Here is a 26,820-nt window from a genome sequence, read left to right on the forward strand (position 1 = left end):
CCAAGAACCAGGGCTTTACGTGTGACTCTTGAGACTTTTTTTACTCATTTTTCATGCACCATGGTGACTGCTCATCAGTGGAAAAACTGCGTCAGTGTGTATTTCACTTAATTGTTGAGTTTTACAGGGTCAAACTGGCTCAACAGAAACTGTAAATTCACATTACAGACTTCACTGCGAGTGCTGGTGATTGGATGTGAGGTTTAGAGGGTTGTCAGTCCATCCGGCAGGACAGTCAGCCAACCTGACGACGCCCTGAGGAAAAACGGGGCATTGTGTTGAAAATGAAGTTGATGTGTTATCGGCTGTGGTCACGCAGAGATCCATTATCGACGTCACGGAGTCTTTTTAATGCAATACGACCCTGCTAAGACTTGTGCAGCATAATGGAGCTTATAACGCTCGCTGCTCCGCCATGTCTGTGGACCCGTCCTGCTGAGATCCATCAAACCAATCTCCTTACCTGAGGACATCGTCAGAACATTACACTTCCTGTTTCCATGACAACCTCTCTGTTTTTTTTTTTCCCCTTCTTCTTCTTCTATGATTAAGTCAGATTTACTTATCTTTAACGCCATCATGTCTCTGGAGATTGGAATAATTAACTAAGCACAATGCAAACATGAAGCGAGCCGAGGACAGACTGCAGATAATTAACTCACTACAGACACTAAAGCTTCTGCGTAAATCATGTCATCATCGTCTCATCACTGACTGTTTAATCACAGTTTTAAATGTACGTACCATTCAGGGAGACTGACGTGTTTTTGTTTATTGAATCACTACCTGGCCATCCCCACGTCAACGCAAACTGAGAAGAAGTTTAGACTCAGCTGGCTGAACGATGGATCAAATCACTTTGTGCACAAAGAAAGAAATCACGCAACACTTCAGTTCTCCACACGTCCTCTTAGTATTTTAGCTTTTTTAAGCTCACTGTCGCAGTTCTCGTTCACCTTGTTTCCAGCCGCAGCAGGCAGTTGTTTTTAAACACAGAGGAGACAAAAATCTGACTGTATGTTATTTTTACAGCACCGGATGGTAAACAGATACAGCAGCAAACTCAGGAAGTGAAGCCATCGGACTTTATAACTTTATTCCACTGACCTTTGCTTTTCCACCTCAGTGTTTTATTTTATAGCCACTTAAACATTTTATTGTTTATTATATTGTATATAGTACATTTTCTATATTTGCCTTTGTATTTTGATTGTATTTGAATGGAAAACAGAAATCTTTTGATACAGATTAACAGTAGATGTCAAAGAAATATACTGCACTTTAAATATTTTTTGGAAAATCTTAACATTTTTTACAGTTTCATTAACATGCACAAAGTTTTAGCTGAGTTTTTTTCCTCCACACAGACAAACAAGCTTCGCCGCTACAGTAAAAATAGTTAAAGTGAAACTCACCAAAATGCAGAGACCCTGGTGACACTACGAGTAAAGTTTCATGTTGTGTCGAGCCTCCTTAGTGAATTCAAAATAGAGATTTTGATGCTAGTATAAAAGTGCCCCATGCACTCCCACTGAAAATGAGTTTGAGCCAAAAACGAAAATACAGTCAGTCAATCTTAAAAGTGCCTCTTTCATCGTAATTATGCTTTTACATGAAGTTTTGACTCATATACATTCAAAAAAAAAAAAAAAAAAAAAGCCTAGGTTGCATTTTGGTGAGAGTTTCACTTGAATATTCAATATTGAGTCATTGATCATCAATGAACACAAGTGTTAAACTGTAAAAAGTACACTTCAGCTCAGTTTACTCCATGTTTAGTCATGAATGTGGAGCGTTCCTTTAGCTCAGTGCGTTCACGGTCGACACACAGATGGAGTGGAACAATGTAATTCTCAGCAGCAGACGGCTGCTGACTCACAGTATTACGTTTTAGGGATGGTGAGAAAAAAAATATATATAATTTCCACTTCATTGCTGAGAGTTTTCCAATTTCCTGCAGTTGTAAATTAATAGTTCTTTTGTGTGATTGTGATAATGACTGAGGTGCAGCTGCTGTAGCTACAGTACAACACACTTCAACATAATATGGATCATATCATTGTTGTACGTGTCGGCTAATAAGAATCAGGACGGCACAGTTCTAATTACACACCTATATACACACACAATAAAATGACTGTTATTACTTATTACTGTGTAAGTCACTGATTAAAACATCTGCAACATTTACATAAAGTGTCAAAATAAGACGTGTTATATGTGAATTGTTTGGTCTGAAAAGAGTCGGAAAAGAGTGAAAAATTCCCAGACCCCAAACGCACGTATTCATATTGATTTTGTTTTTGTTGTTTTTTACAACTAATACTCCAAAACCTTAAGTTTATTCATTTTACACAAGCAAAGGCAGACGATCACTGAAACCATGGAAGTACAGAGGACTGAACCTGCCAAAATCAAAGTAAACTAATGAAATATAAAAATTAATAAATGACATCAAATAATTGATAAAATGTACCTGAACAGATATTCCTGCTTTAAATTTAACTGTGTTTATTTACATTTGTATTATTTTAGCTATTTTTTTCTTTTCTTACATTTTCCATTATTTGAATTGCTAATTTTTAAATGTACATACGTACATAATCATTTCCTTATTACTTATTTCCACAAATGTATAAATTCTTTTATTTATTCTTTATTTTTTTACTTTTCTGTCTGCATTTCTGCGTCTTCATGTAAACGAGAGGGCTGTCATTTAAAGCCCATCACAGCACAGTAGAGCCACGTTTTATTAAATAAAAGAATGCCTGCGTTTACATTTCAAATTGTGTTTTTGGTGATTTTATATAGCATATTCATTAAGCTTTTTTTTTTTTTTTTTTTTCCCAAATGATGCATTTCTGATATGGCAGGACCAACTGACATATTGATGAATTTAATCATTTTATGACTTTAATGACCTCTAGTGGGCATTTTAACCTACAAAGATGCATCAGATTTTAGCAAATCACTTTTTTTTTTTTTATGTAAAATTTAATTTGTAAACTAAGCAGCAGCTACAGCGTGTCAAATAGATACTGTACTATTAAAGAAAGTTGGCATCAAATCAAATCAAGTAAATTAAAAAACACCTCAAATTTGTGAAATGTCAGATGCAACTCCTCCAGACATTTATGTCACTTTATACTTTAAAGTTAGCATTTAAATTAATAGTTAACATTAGTAATGCTGACGTTTGCTAGCTAGCATTAGCAAAGTTAGTGTATAATATAAACTTAATCTGTGTTTTGCTATAATCCATAAAGCGAAGGCTCGACCAGCTCCGGGTGCTGCTGCTCCAAACTGAATTAATCTAAAGCACTTTTATTGTGAAAGGCGCCGTGTCTTCCTCTCAGGCTGATGTGTATTCAGTCTGTGGAGCATCAGTCATTTAAAAATTGTTCTTAGAGCCCATCACTAATGTTTTATGTCATACTGAATATTGTTGACAAAGTGCTGCCATTCATGAAAGTTTTTGTTGTTTTCTCAACAGTAAGCTGTTATTTTCTGCACATTCTGAATATGAGCTGAATCTTTAATGACATCATTAATAGCAAATGAGAGAATGTGGCAAATGTTAATGGAATTCATTCATCAAGCGTGTTTGAAAACAATTAGCGGTTTTGGCAACTGCTTCCCTCACAGTTAATGTTTCTGTTAATTGAAAGCCTATTAAATCAAATTGCTATCAGGCACCATGATAATTCTGTTAGCTTTTCTGAAATGATTATGTGTCTGCTTTAAAGACGGGAGAGATCCGGGGCTAGCGTGACACCAAAAGCACGAATGCGATCATTAACCCATCATTAACTGCACGTGATCGATTGTAAAAGCACTCCCAGGCTCCGTGAGCATCATGTGAAGGTCAGGCGCAGCATCAAGATGGATTCAGTGCGTTATTGAACCAAAGCTTTCATTTAATCTGCTTTTCCTTCTGCCTCCGTCTTCACTCCAGTCTCGCCTTTTCATTAGCCAGCCTCCATCACAAGACAAATGTAGCGCTGGCTGGCCCCTAGGTCTGTCTGCAACAGGATATCCATCATTAGGATGTGCCATGTAGCGCCAAGGGTCACACACACACACACACACACACACACACACACACACACACACACAGATATACATGCTCTGTGTAATTGCAGATGGATACCCACGAGATGAGATGATTTACAAGTGGAGGAAGAACTCTGTGGAGGCGGCGGACCAGAAGTCCTGGCGTCTCTACCAGTTTGATTTCATGGGCCTGAGAAACACCACAGACATCATACAGACGACAGCAGGTAGGATCCGACTGCTGCACGGTTTCATTCACGAGCTTCACATCGTCCAGCGTGGAGACGGCGTTCACTCCTTCATTCGTTTATTGTGCAACAAGTTGTGTTTGTCACATCAAATGGTCGGCTGTCATCAGTTTTCTAGATACAGAGACTGTTTGTAGAATATCACACCAGAAAATATGTATTAGGAGGAATAAATGTGTGTGGAGATGAGCTCATATCCATCAGGCTCTCCCTGCATAAAACACTAAAATATAATTCAGTTTGTAGACGACGAAAAGAAAAGACCACCAAGTCAATTCACTAATAAACGGACAAATCCATTAGTTAGACTACACGCTGCAATAATCGCTTATGAAATGTCTCCTTCTCTACACCGAGCTTGCAAAAAATACAAGTTAAACAAGCTTCTTCTCTCCACCTGTCATGGTCGTCCGCTGTATCAAATCTTTTCACTCCATCATCATGCTACATTTGCAGAATTTGCTCACAGACGCCCTCTTCTGCGTCAATAAAACGTCGTATTTCAGAAGTCTTTACAACATCAGTGCTTACTGTTGGTATCTGCAAGTGCAGCTTGATACGGCTCAAATCGAGCAGCTACGTATTCAGAAATGCAACAGAGCAGCAACTTGTGAAAGGGTGTAAATATGTTGGAATATGCTGGAATTTACCACTTGACCACTGCTAACTGTATCTCTGTAAAACAATACAGAGACATAACGTCAGAAATGTTGTTTCTTCACTTTCTGTTGATAATTGTAAGAAAAAAAAAATAATTCAACATAAATTTTCACCAAAAAAAAAGTCAGTAATGTACTCGACTGCAGTGGTTCTGACACAGCAGCAGGTCACAGTAAAGAGTTTGAGGTGTGCAGGTTGGGAAACTAACAGTAGCAGTGCACAAATCACAAAAGGGTCGAAGTGTAATGGCCCCTTGGTGTCAAAAAAAAAAGCAGCGGTGGGGAATAAAACCCACAGCCACCCGCTGATTCTGTCAAAATGACAGATGAACAAAAAAACACTGGACCCAAAAGGTGAAGCAGGAGTCAGTGATCGAGGGGAGGAAACAAAGTATATAGAAACCAGCCAAAAGAAAGAAATCTCAAACACTCAGACACCCAGATTTCAAACCAGACAGAAAACACAGAGAGCCGACTGATGGTGTCGACTCCCTGAAAACACACAACCAACCGAGCAGCTGAACTGCAGCCACCTTATAAAGTCTCCCAGCTGACTGACTGCAGCCAGCTGAGGGAGAAACATCACAGGTGAACCCAATCGCTCCTGATCACCTGTGACCCAGATCCTGAGAAACCCCTGCTCACATCAGGACTCTGGGGAATCTCTGATCCGCCCATGACTCCATCTAACAGCTCACTTTGGTTTCTCCTCACGATATGTAAAATCCACTGTCATAAAATACAGAAAATTTGATTTTTGATGATCAACTGCTGCCTCACAATAAAACTGACAGCCGGATATCAGCGAGTGCAGATTGCGATCAGTGACGCCTGATTACATGCGGCTGTATTTCCTCGTGCAGGAATGGCGGACTCCGCCACCAACAATGAAAACTACTCGCTGCTCTTTAATAAAATTCAGGCAATACATCCTTTAAAAAAAAAAAAGTGTTATTGAAACCTCTTTGGGGCGAGAAGAACGATATCCAGCTCAGCGGCTGCCACAATTTATTTCACGGCATATAATGCGATTCATTTTATTTTTCCCTCCCATTAATAATAACTGTTATCAGTTGAAGTTATAACGGGACACCTAAAGAGGAAGCTGTACCTGATCTGCATAGAGCTGACTCAGCACTTATATTTTTAGAAATGTTATACATCATTTGCTCTCGATACCAGACTGCAGAGCTGCACTTTAACCCCCCCACCTGGCTCCGTTTAAGACGACGGCCAGCAGCAACACAAGTTAAATTAAACTGCATTATGAATGAAGGTGTAAACAGATATGAGCACACATTGTGTTCATGTGTTGGCCTGTTAATTAACAAGTGTTAGTTGATGTTTTTCTCAACAGTTGTGACTTCTAACTAAGATAATGATGGAATAAGAGTATAACGAAGTGAACAAATCTTTATGTATTATTATTTAACATTTACTGACTGATAAACAGAAGAAGAAACACAAACAGACAAAGCAACATGCTGAGTTTGTAGGTTTTATTCTTCACCTTGGAAATAGAGGTTTGACAAAATAAAAGCTCAATGTCAGCTGCATCTCGTGACCTTGACGACGATGGAGTTCATTCATGTCACGAGAGGCAAAAACTATTTTCAAATACATAAAACATTGATTAAATTCATATATAATTAGTACACACTAAACAGCACTTCATTCATAATTAGAATATGAATATGAACGTTACAGTGTCTTGTAATAAGGTGAGTGGCGTCTCTGTCTCAGCCACAGTGTTACGTAAAGTTGTTAGGACGTAATTCTTTGTTACGTCTGACGAACTGTTACAGACCTGGATTTGTATTTACGATCGCGGTGTTGCACTGTTGAACAAATTGCACAAAAAAATAGACAATTTCTATATAACGTTGCTTTAATAAGCAATAATTGGTACAGACATGGACATATTTTTTTTTAATTTTTTTGTTATATTGTCGGTTCTTCACCTGTTATAAACTGTAAGGGAATATATACTGGGTAACAATTTACAGGTAAATATCTTTAGTTAATAGTTATTTCATGGTTAATAGATAATGAGATGATTTATAAACCACTTAATTATAAACATCAGTTGTAATTTTAAGTTAAACAATTGTTTAATAACGGTTAATAAAGCATTTCATTGTTAGGTGAAATGATTAACTGAAGATTCATTAATTATAAAATAATAAAGATGGTTATTATGAACTGTCACCATGTCGGTTTGTTTGCTACAACACTTTCATTAGTTTGTTTTTTAGCTCATTTTTAGCCATGTTAGCAGTTTCTGTTCCCTCCAGTGATAAACACGTGTGTCTCTGTGATGTCTGACACTCAGTTGTTTTGTGTCTCAGGTGACTACGTGGTGATGACGGTGTACTTCGACCTGAGCAGACGGATGGGCTACTTCACCATCCAGACCTACATCCCCTGCATCCTCACCGTGGTCCTCTCCTGGGTGTCCTTCTGGATCAAGAAAGACGCCACGCCAGCCAGAACGGCTTTAGGTACTGCGTTCTGATGGCGGTCTATAATCTGAGTCCGTACCAGGACGCACAGTTTATGTCTGGAACATTGCTTTAAACCGGAGCTGTAGAGATAATTGGAAATGATGATGCAGACGGCGTCTCAAGGTCTCACTTTTGAGGTTTCCATTTGCACACTTTAATCATGCTTTTGCTTTATGTGCTGTTATCTATACTGCATGGATATTTGTTTGTCACCTAACCTGAGTCACTCCATCTGCTCTTTCTGTTCCGTTATGCTCTTTCCCTTCTCCTGTGCATGCTCTCTGCATGTTGTTGTGCAGTGAGGAAACATTTTGGTGAAGGTAATTTCATTTTTATTTTCTCTCTGTTTACATATTTTTTTTGATTCATCACTTTTTTGAGGGAGATTATGTTTGACCAGACCATCAACAAAGCATTTTTTTAAAGATGCTAGTCGACATAGAGCCATTTTAAACTTGTAGACAGGTATTACAAAACTCTACGGATGTAAGTGGACCTCTTTTGGACCATACAAGTGCAAACTACTGAGCTACCTGTGCTTTGAATGTGTGATTATCACTTTGCTGTCTCTCTCTAGTGTCCCGTATTTGTATCATCTACTCAGAGATTTCCGTACTAAACATATAAAACTGATAAAAAGGGACCAAGGCAGAAAATTAATAATGAATGCTATATATCTTGTTTAAAATATCTGGATCAATCGCATGGAAATCAGGAGATGAAATTAACTGAGCCCAAACGAAAACCCGGACACATGCACATGCCCTTCAGCCATTTGTGTTTGACACATAATATACAGAACCTGACAATTTTCCTCCACATTGAGCAGCCAGTAAAGATAAATGCTTTTTTTCCTCTCTGCAACCCTGCTGTTCTGACTATAATTCAGTGCAAAAAAACTCTGAAAACTGAAATCTGTGCCACGGCATCAGCAGACGGCAGGTAAGTGTAATCACTGTGGCAAGCAGGGGCTAACGGGGAAGTGTGAGACGTCCACCTGGAATAGATGGGGCCGGCTTGTTACCATGGGAACCTCGGTGAAACAGTCACAGATGTGAGTCGTTCTCTCGTAGGTGTCTCTGTAATGCTCATATAGGAGGAGACGGGAGGGCGGAAAGAGTTAAATCTTACAGCGACAGAGGTTTTTCTCTGTGACTGGAGTTGTTAGTGTGAATAAAACTGTCAGCTTCTAACCCAAGTGACACTGTTGAGATAAAAATATAGGTACTTATGTCATAAATACAGTTACTGAATTCATTTTCATATTAGCATTAGGATCAATTGACTGTGTGTGATGTGAAAGAAGAGATGAACCCTCAGAGAATCATCACCTGTCACCACAGTTTCTCTCAGCTCTACAGAAAGTTTTAGCCTCTCTGAGCTCAGAGTTTTGGTTTTCTGTCCGCCCACTTCAGTTTAGTTTTTTTTGTTTAATCTTACCACATTATTCTGCGTCTGAAAACCTGCTGCACGCTACATGCTCAGCATCGTTCAGCAGACAAACAATGTGAGTAAACTAACTGGCAAACATTTACTAGCTAAAAAATCTGGTGATTTGGTTGGTGGAGACCAAAAACTGAGCTAAAAGAAGGGTGAGTGTTCGACATACATGATGTAAGTAGTGTTCATCTGTGCAGATTTTCTTGCTGAACAAAATGTGTAAGTATCACAATTTTCAAGCTCATTTTCTGTAATAAGTCCAACTGAAAAATCCCATAACTTTTCTTTTTTTTTTGGTCTACTTTTTTTTGCGATGCTAACTTCCAGGTGAGAAGATTAAAGAGTAACTGTGAAAATTGTTCCCTGGTCTCCTCCATCGTAAAGACTTAATGTGACGTCTGAGAGAGTGATACCATCTCTGGATTTAGATTGGATGGATTTTCTCTGCGTCTAGTTTTGGACATTTGACACAATTTCCAGGAGAAAACTGTGATGGGATTCTGTGCAGTCTGTTTTCGACCCATTTCAAATCTATTAAGCAGGTTAGACGAGGTTGGTCCAGAAAACTTGTATCAATAAGAAACGTTACAGGGATGGTGCAGAATAATTTAAATCTCACTGCAATCTACAGGCTTTTCTTGCTCCACTATTATTTTCGAGCAGCGCCTGAGATGAGTTTGTCCCGTCTGGTGTCCTTCAGGTATAACCACAGTGCTGACTATGACCACCCTCAGCAGCGTGGCCAGGACGTCACTACCCAGAGTGTCTTACGTCACCGCCATGGACCTTTTCGTCACCGTCTGCTTCCTGTTTGTCTTCGCTGCTCTGATGGAGTACGCAACATTAAATTATTATTCGTACAGCGCTCGGAGACCCAGCTGCATGCAGCCAAAAAGATCGGTGAGTTTATTCTTTCTTAATATTCTTGCAGCTTCTTAAAAATCCCCCCCCAAAAAAATCAAACTCATGGGAGACAGAGATGATGGAATGTAGATTGGTGCGACGCCCTCATGTTACGTGATCGCTGACACTTGTTAAAGAAGTCGTTTTCCTCTGACGGTGCCTTGGGTTTGTTATCACAAGACGGAAGTGAGGGGAATCGTCAGGGTTGAGATGATGTGACGCTGCCCTTTATAAGCTCTCCTGATAAGACTGTTACTATTTTAAGGGACACTGCATCAGCCTGAACAAGACAGACGGGCCCTTTTCTAGCCCATCAACAACTGAAGGAAGCAGAGCAGACTGTCACCTCGAGTTCTGTGCAGACGAGCAGAGCTTTAATCTGAAAAGTTAAAAAGACAAAATGTAGAACTTCATGAGCAATGACACATTTTTCTTGTATTTATATCATGTTTCATGGCCCCCTTTGCAAAAAATGTTGACATCATGCAGGATTTATCTGTTGATGACACACTCCTGCTTGTAGATAAAATAAATGATTAGAGAAATATCTTTTTATAAAGACAGTCGTTTAAGAGATTATCAGGTAGTATAGCCCGTTTAAAAAGTATGTATTTGCATCCATTTTTGTTATTTGTGACTAGTATTTATAGTATTCATTTAATGCCTCAAGTATGTCTCGACAGGCTAAAAAAACATACTTCAGTTTGTAAGGCATGTCATCAAGTGTTTCAAATCAAGCTCACTAGTTAGATTCACGCAGTTGCTATAAATGTACGTCAGATTTATTTGAAAAGACTTAATTCATTTTTATTTATTTTTTTTACTTTTACCAGTTTTTCACATTTAAATTAGATCATTGGTAAAGAGGAATCAGCTCAGTCTCAGTTTGCGGTTCAGTTATTTCCTGCTTTATTTTGAAGATCTGTCGTGTTTTGCTTTTCATTTCCTCCCTTTGTCTGTTTTCCCGCCCTTTTGTGCTCCTCACCTGTGTTCTGCTAGTAAGTCACCCCTGTATATTCAAGTCCTTGTCTTCCCTCTTCTGTCGCTTCATCTGCTCTGTTCGTCTTCTACCACTTGGTTCCTGCATCGCCTTGTCGTTTTGTTTTCTTTGTTTGCATTTGTTTCTTGGTTTTCTCCCATTTTGTTGCCACATGTTTGGATTTTGGTGTTTATTGCACTTGGACTTTTGTTAAGTTACATATTGATATAGTTCATATAGTTTACAAGTATCTTTGGTATCTCCAAAGGAGTTTTATTCAGTCTGAAATAATAACACTGATTATTTCCAGGCTTGGAGATTAAATATTTAATGATTATAACAGAAATATGCGCCAAGAACCGGAGACAAAAAGTTTGAGGGATGTGGTTATTTATAAGGCGCGGCACGTCCCATGAAAAGACAGTTGCATTATCGGTAAATTGGTGACCCACATCGGGGACTAAAGGTGCAGTCACATTAGTCAGAATTACACCGCATGCATCACCGAACAAGGATATGATGTGGAAAGTAATCTAAGTATACAGTAAACAGTTTGTGATTCATGACCAATGATCCGAATTGATGATTCGTATCAGAAAAAAAAAAAAAAAAAGACCTAACCCTACCATCATGGGAATTTGAACAAAAATAAATGGGAGATATTTGTCACAGACGAGCTTAATGCATGTGATAAAGACGGGAGACGAGTCAGCTTCAAGGTGTTTGTTTTCTTTTTTGAATAAAGAAATAACGTTTACCGTTTACGTGGAGATGAGTTTCATTAGCAGAATGAGGATGCATGGGTGAGTCACGAAGGCAGAAAAAGGTTAAAGCAAACCTTGCGATGGGGAGCCGAGGAGAGCGAGAAATAATCAGAGCACGCGGGTAATTACAGCTTTAATTGAGGCCTACACAGGTGCCCCCACTTTATCTCAACGACCCTCCCTGACTGCAAGCTCCCGCAGGAAGAGGCCACCGCGGGAGAAAGGGAAGTCAATAATAAATGTTACAGGACAGGATATGTTTGCCTCTGTAAAATTGATTTTTACCATATGGTAATCTGTCTCACACAAGTCTTCCAGCATAATAATAATAATAATAATAATAGCTATAGGCTGAATAACACAGGCTGGTAAAACCCTGGTTAGAAACAAAACAGATCGATGCAAAGATAAGATTCAAAAACAGCTCAACAAGCCTGTCCACTGACAACATATGGCTGTTAACTGGAAATATCCATCGCTGTGAGAGAACTCGTCTGTCTCTAACAGAAGATTGTTTGTTTTCTGTCCTGTTCCTCCGTATGACCACCTCTTCCTCTTCTTCTACTTCCCAGAACTACTCTGTCCTGGATGTGAGACCTCCACACACCGTCATCGCGTTAAACAACTCCATGTACTGGCAGGACTTTGAGGACGCTTGTGTCTACGAGTGTCTGGACGGAAAAGACTGTCAGAGCTTCTTCTGCTGCTTCGAGGAGTGTAAAGAAGGCGCGTGGAGAAAAGGACGCGTCCACATAGATTTACTTGAACTGGACGCGTACTCGCGCGTCTTTTTCCCCACCTCCTTCCTGCTGTTCAACATCGTGTACTGGGTCGGCTATCTCTACCTTTAGCACCCTGCAGGAGGCTGCTCGGCCACAGAGAGGAGGACTTCACAGTTCAACACGAGAAATTCAAGAACAAAAGAGGTGACGGCGAATAAACTGTGACGCTTCTTGCCCGCAGATAGATAAAAAAAAAAGGGTGAGGGCAGGTTGTGTCTGCACAGTTTTGTGCCACTGCAACTTCAGGTATGAGAATACAACACAATTCTGATTCCCTTCGACGTGCTGCACACAGAGAGAGGGAGGACAGGATGGACTGTGAAGACAAAGATGGAAGTGTGCTACCCCAAAACCTCTCAATCAGGAGGAAGACTCGTGTTGTAGGGACTGTGCCGGCACATTATTATCCAGCCATCAGTCAAATCCAGTTGATGAAAATCCAAGGACATTCAAACCATTCATAGTGCCTTCCTCTGGAGGGGTAGATACAATCTGCTACAATAATCAGGGAATAATGGTTTATTTAAAAAAAAAAAAAAAAAAACAACAAAAAAAGCCTGGCTTTGACTGATTGCGGCTGTTCTCATTCAGAGATTTGAGTAACATTTATAAACCAGCCGTTTGTTGCAACAACCACATGAAAAATCATTGTGTTTTTATCTCTTCGCACTGACTGACAGTCATTAGGAATGACTCACTCCTCCTGCTCACAACACTGTTAGTGCCCCTATAAGCTGTAATAGATAAATTGGTTCCCAGGCAAGAGAATACATTGAAGCAACCCCACAGCAGAGAGAATAACAGCATGTGCTTTATGGTCACATGATACGTCTAAAGATGTGACGTCAGTGATCTGAATGGTTCTTTATATTTTTAGTGTATGTTTCACACTGATCACTCTTTGGGGGGTCCTGGATGAGCAACGAGGGGCTCAAGAGACGATACAATGATGATGGGAAAGTCCTGATGTGGGTACAAGAGGCGATCCAGCACAAAGCGCCCACCGCAGCTTTGACATATTTTGGAAAATAGATTTATAACTTCAACAGATAGATGAAAAGATTCATATCACGTCTCACACCAACATGTGTAACAGACCCGAAAAATCTCACCCAAACTTTTAACAACATATCTGATCCCGTCGTTGACACAATATAAGATACATGAAACTGCACTGACCTGCACAGCACACAGATCAACTGGAAACAGACTTCAACTCAACACCGGATAAAATTTGGTCCAATAAGTTAAAGCAAACACGTAATTTAACACCTCGTCAGTGTCATATTAATGAGAATTTTCAGACTTAATTACTAAATTGGATAGAAGAGTTTTTATTTAAGGAACGAGGAAGTCTGCGCTGGACTTTAACGCAACGTAAATGTGAACGTTAAGTAGTTTTGCTGAATAGATCCAAACCGAACTGTGGCCATAAGCGTAAATCTCCCTCAACAAGCTTTATTTTGAAAGTCTGACCTGACGTTACATATGTATTATTGCTAACTTAGAATGGCAACGTGTAGCTATTAACTGGTTACACTAAGGCGTGGCAAAACATCTATTTCATGTTTTGATGAGACACCGGCTTGAATTTAAGTTGAATGTATAGCTTAAGTGAGTAGCAGCAGTTACCTTAGCTTAGCATAAAGACCAGGAACAGGTGGAAACAGCTAGCTTGACATCATTTAATGGTAACAAAATTTGCTTACCAGCATTTTGGTTATTGTACGTCAATTTTTTACAGAGCCATGCTGTCTTTTTCCCTCTGTTTCTAGTCTTTATGCTAATCTAGAATAACCTGCTACGTATTCTTTATGCTAATTTAAGATAATCAGCTGCTTGTTTTAGCTTTATATTCGTCGTACAGATGTGAGAGTGGTGTCAATCTTTTCATCTAACTGTCAGCAGAAAAAGTCATAAAGTATATTTCCCAAAATCTCAAACCATTCCTACAGAAATGTGAGTAATTACTGGTTTCTTGATTAGCATGAGCTGTACGTGGGCCTGTATTGGTCTTTCTGTGGAGGCTTTTTATGGTGTCAAAATAACAAATCTTGGGTTAAACATGATTATAAACAGTAGACACGCACAGCGATTTGTCTGCCAGCTGCATTGTCACAGATTGGGGCGCTCTGAGGGAACAAAGACAGCCATGCGTATAATTCAAGTGTTATATTTGTGGACGTTACACACATATTCACACCGTGTATTGGTGTTGCACAGCAGCCACTTCTCACCACAGCTCACAACACACACTAGATAAAGTGGATTTAGTTTTTCTTCTTTCAGCCGTTAAACCAACAACAACCCTTCAGTTCTTTCTCTGATGACAGTTGCCGATTATTAAATATAATGGGCGTCGTTTGCACGCGACTGTAGGCACAAATATGATAATTCCACTTGTTAGGATCACTCATCTCTGTTTGGCCGTTGTTTGCATGCAATAGACGATTAAATGCTGCTCTTAAGGACCTGTAAAATGTCTGGAGATAGAATGATAGTTTTAATATGGACTGTTTGTCCCATAATTTGATTTCCCTGGCATTAGCAGCTGTTGAATTGCCTGAGTGTAGCCTGTCCAGAGCTGAGATGAGCACCAGAAATACACATTTGCCTCTGATTACAGCCTCAGCATGGTGAAAATCGCACTCCAGTCGAGGCTACTTCTTCGCCTTTGGCTGCAAAGCTTAGTGAAACTTTTTATAACTCTTTTTTTTGTTGTTGTTGTTGTTGTTTAGCTGTTTTTCTTTTGATTATAATTGTGCCAAATATTTCACATATGTGCCCAGTCATTTATGTTCGAGCAACCCTAAATTACACTCGTATATTTTGATACTGCATCTCATCACAGTTTGTGTAACTTTAGCTTGTGAATAGTGGAGTTTTAAAGGTGTCATTTGTCGAATATGGCCAGAATTCAAGCTATCAGTGGCTGTAGCTTCCTAATGTTAGCTAATTAGCTCAGTTCGCCGTGGAGCCAGGAGCTATAGAGTTTGTCTGGAACAGAATATTTTCATGTCTTACCTTCTGGTTGAGGATTTATTTCTAGCAAACCAGAGGAGATTGTGGAGTTTTGTTTTATTTTTTTTGTAGTTTTAAAGTGTTTTATGATAAGTTAATTAGGCAGTTGTCTTAATTCAGTGAGCAAGAGCAACTTGAGTTCAGAAGGTGTACGTTGTGTTTTTTGGGTTGTTGTTGTTTAGTAAAGAATATAGAAGTATGGGTGTTTTATTTCTTGACATTTTGTGAGTGTATTTTTGTTTATTTATCACCGTTAGCAGGTAAAATTACAGCAGATATTAGACTATCCTCTCTCGTAGTACAAAGTGGTATTACAGACAGGAAGGGCCTTGCTAGCTGGTTAGCATGCTAACTTCAGTGGACATCTCTGCAGCACAAAGCACAGACGTATTTCTTACCACTCTGTTGAGAACATTACCGCCTTCATCAAATGTTTTTTAAATTTCAATTCTGGCCATATCTTACAAATTGCTGCTTTAAGCAATAGCTGGTGTTGACGCTGTGCTCACATTGTGGAGCCATGAAGTAAAACTGAGGAGTCATTATTTCCTACTGGAGAGGAACAGTAAACTCAGCTGGGGTAAAGTGGCGCCTACTGTGCCTGCAGACAAACGAGACGCTGAGTGAAAATGGATGCGGCCGCGTATGTCGGCGCACCTGTTCGCCATGCAAAACACACAGTGCTGACAGCAGCTGTATGTCTTTGGTTCTTTTTCAATCGCAGTAATTTATACAAGTGATCGTACTGAACAATAGCAACAACAATAAGGAACTTTAACCTGCCACACGTGGAACTTTGTTGGCCACAAACCCTGTTTTATATCACGTTGATGGTTTGTGTTGAAGTGTGAGTTGATTCTTTGCTCTGTGGAGCCCAGATGTTACCGTGATCTGACTCCCCTCTGCGAAACAGATGAGGGGCGATGCAATAAGGTGTTAAGAGTGGTGCTAGATTTTACAGTTACTCTTGCATTACCGTGTTATGATTAAAAAGTGATCAAAATTCTACGAAACGACGGACACAGTGGAGTCATGTGAGCCAACAGGATGCACCCATATGTACGTTTGTATTCTGCCACATGAGACTTATAACAGGGCCCTGACTGTTAAAAAACCACCCTGACTGTCAACTAAACTCATTCTTATCTCAGTCTGTATTATCAGGCAATAGTGTCTAAAACACTGAAACACAAAGAGGAAAGTTTCTGCTTCATTTATCTCATTTCTTGAGCGATACTCAAATAAATGAGGTCAGGAGTTAATGTCACACGGTTCTGGAGGCTCTTTGAGAGTTCATAACTATCATGTTTCCTGTAAGATCTTATCGAGACAACTTCAACGTGTGTTGTCAAATCAAAGATCCAGACAGGACGGACACAAAATATTCAAAGGTGTGAAGGTGTGTGTCGCTGTGGTTTGAATCGTCTGCCCCCTTGAGTGGAAGCCACTTTCTTGCACTAGCTAACATTGCTAACGCTAACTGTGTTAACGCCAATGTTGCTAACACTGCTGAAGATAGCTATCATTAACATTGCTCACACTAGAAATGTGAATGTTGCAAATGCTAGCTAGCTAATGTTGACATTGCTAACACTAGATAACACAAATGTTGATACCATTCGGTGGCTAACAGTAACATCGCTAATGCTAGCTAATGTGAATGTTGTTAACCCTGGCTAGCTAACACGAGGGCAAAACAATATGCTAGGTGCCGATATGTTTTAATTTTATTCCACAGAGTGATGTCTAGAAACACAGACACCATGTGACACCAACAGAGTTACACTATCGACTCAGAAACCTTATTAGTAGTTGGACCCAACGGAAGTATTCATGCACTGATTAATTCACAACCATAATAATGACTTTAAGGAGGATAAATACTTTGACTCTGCTCCTTTCTACAAGCTCTGTAGATATACAGTTTTGTTTTGAAAAGGATTTTTATATAAAAGATGTTATCAATATGACCTTTAACTCTTTTCTCAACTTGGACTGAAATAAGGTCAAGCGTTGTTACGAACACAACTCTGGATGATCTTTGACAGTTTTATTATTATCACATTTTCTGTCAGATCTTTATCAAGATGACTTCGACATGTTGCGTCATAACAAGAGATCCAGACTGAACGGATGTGATTCAGTTAAAGCTGCAGACTGGAGTTGTGTGCAGGTGTTACCTTTGCCTTACAGGGTTTACATAGCACAGCCACGCTGCTTTATTTAGCACGACGACAGATTTGACAATAACTTCAACGTGCCTTTATTCCTGACACAACAGATTTCTTTCCATTGGCTGTCCCCACTTTGATTAAAAAGCCCAACTCCCACCCTCCTCCTCTTATTTGCCGTTGATTTTGCATCGTGTTTGTCCAACTGGACCATCCGCATTTTTCAGTATTATCTTTCCAGACTGTGGGACAGCTAAGGGGGTAAACAAAGGGAGCGATTCCGGCTGGGAATTGATCCCAGGCCAGTATGGGCATGTGTGTGGCTCCAGACTGAACCAGTGAACCAGCTCTGGGCACCATGTCATGGGAGGATCAGCAGGATTATGCAGATGGGGCGTGTGAGGGACAGACATCTAGACTTGAAACATATCTGTCTGTCACTAACGTGCTATGTAAATCCTTAACGAGGAAAGTTGTGTGTTATCGTGACTTTGGAAAATTTTGTCGAACAGGCAACATTTTTGAAAGTATTAGCGCAGTTTCCACATTCGGCGAGTATTATTGTGACGAATAAGCCAAAGATTTTCTGTTTATTCTCTGAATCATGAATCATGTTTAAGGAAATTGTGTTCTGGGTTCAGTCTCATGTATTCAGTGCGGTACTGTGAAGTGTCATTTGGTTGGAAACTCTGAGCGTAACAGAATTTATTAGCCTAGAAGTGGTCTGAGATGGTCGGTGTCATCGCCAGCACATCACTGTTGTATTATTTGTGGCTGCTGCCGTGCACGACTCAGACGTGTGCTGTCACCGGTGTGTTTCAGCAGCGGTGGACCATGTTTCTGTTGTTTATTATCTCCTATCTAACTTACTGTACACACAATACTCAACTGTACACTTCTTTCTGCTTTGTGTTTTCATATTTGTGGCTTCAGTGTGACATAGATATCTCATTACTCAATGGTACAGTCAAGTGCAAGTGTTGAGATCGTACTCCTCAGCAGCGTGGTGTCCTGTGAGTGGGGTTGTTTTACATGATTTTTGCTCCTTCGGCTCCTCCAGCATCCACAACTCATGTCTGATGCCCCATGCTATTTTCATACCTATGGTTCTTTTTATATTTGAAATGTGCGTTACTACCAAGGACCAGAAGACAATAAAGTTTTTTTCAAAAATGTAAAAAAAAAGAAAGAAAAAATGTTTCTTTTGTTCAAATCCATTTAATTCATTGTCTTTGAGAAGAACTTCATATTGTACCTCGTGTCCTGATGCACCTTTATCTGACCTCATCTGTTCTTTGGACCCCGCTGGTGTTTTGTCAAGACGCGTTTTGGGAAAAGTGAGCAGCACAGTGGGACCTGTCGGCCGACAACCTGCAACAGAGAGATAAAATGGAGTCCAGTCTTCACCTGAGCAAAATCTTTGAAACCAGTTATCTGCTGTAGATCATCTCTGCCCTGTGGGAGTCAAACGAACAAAAGACACATTTTTTTTAAAACTTAAAATCAGACAAACTGACCGCGAGTCTGTCTTCAAATTCAATTGTAAACGTCTAAAATCCAATAAAGCTTTTATTAAAGGAGGAGGGAAGTGAGAGAACCTTGGAAAGCTGTTTGCTGACGGCCATACATAAATAATGGTTTCATGTAATATATGATCCTCTGCGCTGAGCCTGGGTAGCCTGTTTAAACGCACACTTGCAGTGTGGTCAGTGTTCAGTGTTTGGTCTGTGGGTTATCCACACAGATTCACCTTCAGTCGAAAGGGTCAGAACTCCAGCGAGTGTGAAAAAAAAAAAAATGTCGAAGGCAGGAAGCTTAAACAACTGACAAAACACCAGCTGAGGTTTTTAACCTTTAAGATGTTGCTGTTAAATCTTGTATTTCCTCGATTGCTGTGAGCACAACAGACAGAGACTTGTCCGGTGTAATACACGTCTGCAGAAGCCCACAGATCCTAAATTGATTTTAAAAGGCTCTATTTATCCAGGGTGGATGTGCGGTCAAGCTTGTGCACTCACAGGCTGCACGCTAATGCTTTTAGCTGAGCAGCAAAAGTGAAGAGTTTGACTTTACAGAGGGTGTCAATAAAATCTTTTAAATCGGTTTGAGATCTCGGGGCCTCTGCAGGCTCTGACAAGTTGTATGGAGCCGTTTTATGTTTCTTTTAGCTTCAACACGTCCCCGACCAATTCAGTTTCGCAGAAAAATGCTGCAACACTGTTTTGCTGTGAAGCCCCGAAACATTTTGTGGAACGAGGAAACATCACTCGACCTTCAATCAGCACGGAGGTGAGTAGGTAGTGATTGACTATTTCTTCAAGTTACTCTGTGAAACACAAAAAAAGCACAAAACACTTAGACCTAGTGCTGTCATGACATACAGCTTCCAACTCTGAATTCCTGCATCCACCACAGAGCATCTGTTGTGCCCACAGCATTGAGAAAATATAAGATTTAACAGCAGCATCTTTAAGGTTGCTCGTTCTATTTATGTTGTTTACGAGAATGCTGCTAAACTATTTGCTGTTCGTCTCCACCAATGTTTTGTGGACTACAAAACATAATCCGACTACTTTTATTTTTTTTAGGGTGAGCTTATACTTGAACATCTGTTGCGCCTCTTTTTTCTCATCTAGCGTGACCATCAGATCAAAACCTGACTGTGTAAATGTCTTTGTTTTAAAACCAAATACATGCCAAAAAGCCGATGACATTTCACTCAGCCTCAGCTGTAATTAATGTTTCACGCTGATTAGCAGATTTAACAAGATAAAGTGCCAAACAGAGAATTGCGACCAAGGTGCATCAAACCTGCCAAACACCAACATTTTGGAAACGTTAGCATGATTTAGCTCGCACTGCTGTAGATTCAGAGCCTTGATACCATATGAAGTTGATTTGGCAAACTTAATTGCAGTTGCAACACATTAGCATTCATTTTGGAGTAGCGTGTCGGGCCACCTGTTTGGATGTAGCTCTGTTTTGGTCTCCTCACGCCAGGAATATTTGGCTCTAAATGCACTATTATGTGTACTAGTAGCATTGTCTGTCTGTGTCATTTGGCACTAGACAGGTGAAAGCTGCCTGCTGTGGCCGTGAACGGGGTTGATGAGCAGAAGATTACGCTGCTGCACCGGAGTGAATGAGCTGAAAGAGATCAAAACACTCCGTAGAGCCGAGGGGAACTGCAGAGTCAAGTGATAATTCTCTGTGCTGTTCATCTTTAACCTCTTTCACATTACACATAGTCATTTCATCCATTGTTAATGTAGAAAAAAAAGGGACTGGCGCAGCTTAAAAGGGAGCTATTTGTAAGAAATTGACTGATTTTCTGAGTCTCATTCTCAACTTGTCAAAGACTGATGATTTGGAAGTATAGGACGGGTCGGCCGCCATCGAAAAACAACAGTTTTTGACGAGTTAGGAATGAGACTTTCTTCAGGATAGCATCTTGAAGCGCACATCTACTGTACAACAACTCATTGTGTTTTCCAGGGCAGAGCACTCTAAGGCATCATCAGCAGTTACAGGTCGTGTAAAAGCAGGGGTCTCCCATGTCAGGGGTTCAAGGTTCAGACTGCAAAAATGCCTCCGAGACAGGACTCAGCAAAAAGGTGCAAAATGTGGGCAGGAAGAGAAAAAAAAAAACACTCATCAGTGCAACCACTCTGCAACAGTCCAGTAGACTGAATGGCTGCGGAGTCATTAAAAGTCTCCTTCTGTGGACGAGCAGTGGAGGGGCGATGCAGCCGCTGCAGAGTGATGTCGGTGCAGAATAAACCAAAAACAAAAGAAGTCCGTCTCATTCATAGATCAGCGCCGCGTCGGCCGTCCTGCCCACTCCACGCTACAAATCGTCAGTTGCCATGGCGACTGTGTTTTCTCTGACATAATGGAGTGTAACTCAAAGACGGAGCCGGACGGGCTGTCGAGGGAAATCCTGTTGGCCTAGCAGAGCCAAGTGGGCAGTGTTACAAATGCTAAGTGAAATTAGTAAAACAAAGAGGAAACAACACAAGACGGCTGCAGCAGTCTGAGCGGGCGACCTTCAGCCGCGTGGAGTGAACACCGCCGAGGAGTGTTGTGAAAAATCGGACGGCGCGAGAGAAAGAGAGCTGAGAGCACATTCGAAGGATAAAAGTCAGAAAGAATTGTGTAGCTGGATGTACCAACCCCCGACAAAAGATTGGATCCCGGCCAGCAACACTAATTCAAATCTGTTTTGTCAACTGGCCTTGACAACGATTTGCCTTTTGTACCATGAAGTAACTTTCAAACTTCCCTTCTATTGGTACTGTAACAATTCAGACCCACCAGTCAAACTCTGTGATTTGAAAAGGCTCTGCTGACTACAATGATACCTGAGATATTTTACACTTAAAAAACATTTCCAGCTACAAAAAAGAAAAAAAGAAAAATGAAGAAGAAGAGCAACACGAAGAGTCTTTAACCAACTCACTGTGAGGCTGTTTCTGATCTGGTGTCGTGTTTATACCCTGATCGCCATCTTAGTTTAATGTGATTGCTAATTAGCTCTTAACACAAGGTACAGCTGAGGTTGATGGGGATGTTATCAGCTTTGCAGGTATTGAGTGCAGACCAAGGGATTTGAACCAGCAACCTTCCAATTACAAGATGCTTGCTCATGAGCCACAGCTATCACACCGGGAGAACCTCACCACAACTGAATACTGGACTTCACAAACAGTCACCAGACAGTTTGGATTGATTGATCCTCAGTTTTAGCAGCAGCACCAGACCCCCCGCAGGGCTGCTGTATGTACGTACGTATGTAGACGACACCGCCGTCATGGACCATAAACAACGTAAACATCAGCAAAGCAAAAAAAAAAGGGCACATAGACAAACACAATTTGTTTGACTCCGTTATACAAAAATAAATGTAATATTTTGAATAGATTTTTTTTTCAGAATGACTCTCACAGTTTAAGCAGCTCTCTAACGAGATCATCAGCTTTGGAGTTTAAGCGAGGGGGAAACTGTGGAGTTAACTACAGCGACTGCACATTGTGTTTTTTGGGTGCAGCCAGCTGGGAGCAGGTGTAGAAGGAGGAGGGAAAGGCGGGAGGATGCAGACAGTAAGCTGCTTTGTTAGACTCGCTCTTGCCTTGCACTGTTTCTCACTGACAGTTTAATCAGTCCACATTAGACTGAAGACTAGACTTCTGTATGGAGGTTACCAGGCAACAGTTCACAGGCACCAGTTCTCAGAAATCAGACAGGAAGGTTTCTTTGGAAATGCAGTATTCAAATGTAACATTACAGTATTACACTTTCTGATCATGGATTTCAGCAACTCGAGAATAAATAAAGTCCTCTCAGCTTCCTGTCAAATCACACACAGCAGCTCTTATTTCTCTGCCAGGCTGAGGGGTTGGACTGGTGCAGAGGCCAGACAGCCGGACCTTCTGTCCCACTGGGATGTCAGATAATCAGAACACATATCTGTCTGCTCAGCAGTATCTGTTCATGCTCAGAGTCCTCTAACATGGAGGACACTGGTTTTAAAGGGATAGTTTCGTAAATTAAGTGAAAACATTCACTTCCTCGCTGAGACTTACAAGATTTCATTTCACTCATGTCGGAACGCTAAAAACTACGACTGCAACATATCCTCGTACCTTTACGACTGAATCGGCTTACGAGACTCTGAATGCGACGTATATCACAGTTCCCAAAAACAAAACGACCGTTGCATGGTACCAGCAACAGGTGTACTGGACCTTCATCATACACCTGCTGTCTGGTTAGATTTAAACACTAGTCTAGGTTAGAATAATACTTTACCACAACTACATTAAATAAGTAACTTTATGTACATATGTTCTGTAACTTAACTACTTTAGTGGGTTAAAATAACTCACTGTTAATATCTGGTTTCATGCCGGAGACGAGCAGCTGTATCCTAAGTGAAGGTCATGTGCTCACTTCTCCTCAATCCTCCCTCTATGGACTTCTCACTGTAATACTGCTTCGCCTGACTTCCTCCTTTGCTGCCGTAATAACTGCTACAGCCACCGGAGGTCGCCTCCAACAACAAACGTTAATTTGGGTCACAAGAATCTGCTTTCAGAATCTTCCTATGTTGTCATATGTCAGATGTTAGCTTAGCATAAGCCTGGAAGCAGCCTTGTTCTGTCTAATGGTAACAAAATCCATCTACCAGCAACTCTAAAGCTACATTCATACAATGTAAGCTTAATGACAAGATCAGGCATGTGTGAGGTATCCATCTTCTCATGGCACTCTTGGAAAGAAAGTAAATAAGCATATTTGACAGATTATAAAACTATCGGTTTCAAGTCTTCTCTTACATTTAGATGAAAGTGCCAATAAGTGTCACACCTGTAGAAATATCTCAGTCACATTGTTTAAATAACTGAAGGCAACAAACTTTGGCTACAACAGTTGTTGAAAGTTGAACACTTCATGTATCGTGACTTCAGCGCTCTTTGTCCATTTCATCATGAGCACAACGCCTCGATAAGAAATCCAATTAGGTTGATGCTACACAGTCTTATTTCCTGCTTCTACAATCATCTTGTACACGTCTATAAACAATAAGCCATTGAAAGTGTAATACATTTTTGTCATAGATATGCAAATGGAGCGTTATTAGGGGGACGGGACGGTATCAAGACGAGCGAGCCTTTATGAGCTGGGACCACGACTGTGGTTCAACCAGGAAGACACACGGCAGCTTTTACTGTGTTTACCTCTTGACTGTTGGCGTGAAAATAAAACAATGATTAAAGTAAGGTACGCAAAAATGTGAGTAGTTACTGAAGAGAAGGTAAGGAATGAATCAGGAACAACCTTCTACTTCATGAATAAATCTGTTTTTCAAGGACTGTATGCTAGATGAAGATACTGGAGAACAGACTGGGAGATATTACATTAATGAATCATTAAGTAATGATAAGTTCATCAATATCTGTGAATCAACATATTAACCACTTTCTTCATGAGTTATTCCTGGTGAACAATGAATCAGCCACTGATTGGTGACTCAGTTGCTAATTACTATATATAAACTTATTCTTTTTATAAGTAAAATACCCAGTAGACTCATTAAATACTGATTACTTAATCATTAGTTACTGTTTCTGTTTACCTTATTATCAGTCTGAATCAGGAGTGTGAGGCTTTGTGTCCTGGAGCTGTGAGAGTTTGTACGTTCGGCCTCCAAACACACAGTTCAGCATCTATCTGATTACTTCATCCCATCTGGATAAACTTCCCTAATCAGTCAAACAGCTGCTCGAGCATTTAAATGGGAAGAATACCTGCAGTGTCTTGACCCTTCATGCCTGCCAGCTGCATGCTGGGCTCAATCATTCCACCCAGCAGTCGTCTAGAAATCCTTTACATATAACTTCACCCCCCCGCAACCTCATTTTAACATTTTTTTAAAGTCTAACCATGTTACATGTGCAGTTTGTATTGACATATATGCTGTTGTTGATCCTGTAATTTTAGATGGAGCTACAGACAGATAAATGTGTCTTTTCATTTGGTTTTATGACAGCAAACAAGTCTGTTTAACAAGATGTCAGATGGATTACCTGTTAATGAACGAGTCGTCGAACGCTTGGCTCTTTGAATGGTGATAGCAGATGATCCCTTTCTTTTTTCCTGAAACAACAAATTGCATTGTAATTATGGCCCACCATCCTCAGGTACTCCATACAGAAGGAATTCAACACAAAGTAATTAGACAAATGGAAAGTAATCAGTCATGCTGCAATGAAATCGTTCAATCAAGTGACATTCACACAATGTCACATGTGAGGCTGAATGCACATCGTAAGTAACAAAACTGCAGTAAGGTCTTTTAAATTATTCTGTCTCACCGGGTAATCGAAAATGATCCCGCTCAGTCAAACAGAGGAGTCTATTTTCTCCTCTGAGTCAAAATTAATATAACTTCAGTGTAATTCAGCCACAACAGGTTTGGAGATGACCTTGTAAAGCAGCTATCTGCTGTTTTGAAAGTGTTGTGGAACAAATTCACAATCTTGATAGGCTTGGTCGATGAGATTGAACGCCTTTTCACAGCAGCCTGAAGGATTATACCCTCCTACCACAACAACAGAGCTACACTCACCGTGGGATTGTTATTGTGCTGGTAATCATCTCGTTTTCCTTTTTCATGAGAGTCTGTCAGGAATGTAAAAAAGCTTCTGTAATTTAAGTAACCTCAGACACTTAAAGTCAGGCAGCAAGTTCTTGTTCGTGACACCCCAAATAAATGATCCGGTTTTGAATCTGCACTAAAAAACAAATGCCAAAGTGTCACTAAATGAAAAGTTACAAGTCTAATTCATATTTTTGGATGATTATGCTAACTGCACCAGACAGCAGCAGCAGAAAAAGTCACAGTGGCTACTTGATTTAGCATCATTCACTTGGTTGGGTGGTCGGTCGGTCCACAACTTTTGTCCACACTGAAATATATCACTGATGGATTTTCTACAGACATTGACGATCCCCAGAACATACAGTATGTGTACATATGTGGTTTCAGTGAAACGTCTCGAGAACTATTGGATGGACAGATTCAGAAATATGTTAGTTATCAACAGTAATAACTCTGATGTAACACTTATCTTTCATTTTGCGCCGTCATCAGGTCAATATACCAGTCAGCCCAGTACTTTGATTTGCAGCCGCATAACTGCTAAACTAGCGACATTCCCATCAGCCTCAGCTCTACTTTGTGTTTACTGCTAATTGGAAAACAGTTAGCATGCTAACACTCGAGTATGTTACGATTGTTGTTGTGAACATGTTAGCATGCTAGTGTTAGCACAGCTTAAAATCTACATGGAACAGAAAGCGGAGCGATATTTATCTCGATATTTACGTGTTTCCTGTAAAAATGGTCAGGAGTGAAGGAACTTGGAACTGTGGCAGATAGCATTACAGCTAAATGTGAGTTTAACTTCCCGCTGTGCAGCTACATGTTGAAGTAGATGATTCTGTGTGAGCTCACAATTAACGCAGGTAATTAAAAGATGGCCGAACACGACCTGAGCAGGAACCAACGCAGCATCCAAGAGTGACAGGTGTCAATTTGACAACAGGGAAAATAATGGTACCAAGGTGGGTTATTGGCCTGGTTTAGCTCCTGGAAACCCAGTAAAGCCAGTAGGAACTCCAGCATTCACTGTGGGTCTAAACGAGCAGGCGTCCACTGTCTGACAGCGGCTAAACTCCATAAACCATCTCGATATCATATTCCCTGTCGCCAAACTGGCTGCAATCTGTCTCGG

At 40.4% G+C, this 26,820-nt stretch overlaps 1 protein-coding gene and 1 long non-coding RNA gene across 2 annotated transcripts in view; one reads left to right on the top strand and one right to left on the bottom strand.

Annotated features, from left to right (window-relative positions):
- Positions 1-15,552, top strand: part of LOC119029218 (gamma-aminobutyric acid receptor subunit gamma-3) — a 49,273-nt gene extending 33,721 nt beyond the window's left edge. The window contains exons 6-9 of the mRNA XM_037115908.1: positions 4,143-4,280; positions 7,309-7,461; positions 9,605-9,804; positions 12,123-15,552. Of these exons, the coding sequence (XP_036971803.1) occupies positions 4,143-4,280; positions 7,309-7,461; positions 9,605-9,804; positions 12,123-12,401 (770 nt within the window). The 3' untranslated portion in view covers positions 12,402-15,552. The remainder of the gene's footprint in view (positions 1-4,142; positions 4,281-7,308; positions 7,462-9,604; positions 9,805-12,122) is intronic.
- Positions 15,057-25,811, bottom strand: LOC119029220. The gene is made up of 3 exons (XR_005077929.1): positions 25,653-25,811; positions 25,111-25,180; positions 15,057-18,895 (listed from the first exon to the last, which is right to left on the bottom strand). It is a non-coding gene; the product is annotated as an uncharacterized LOC119029220 (long non-coding RNA).
- Positions 25,812-26,820: the final 1,009 nt, after the last annotated feature.

This window comes from Acanthopagrus latus, chromosome 11, assembly GCF_904848185.1.
Source record: "Acanthopagrus latus isolate v.2019 chromosome 11, fAcaLat1.1, whole genome shotgun sequence".
Lineage (NCBI taxonomy): Eukaryota > Metazoa > Chordata > Actinopteri > Spariformes > Sparidae > Acanthopagrus > Acanthopagrus latus.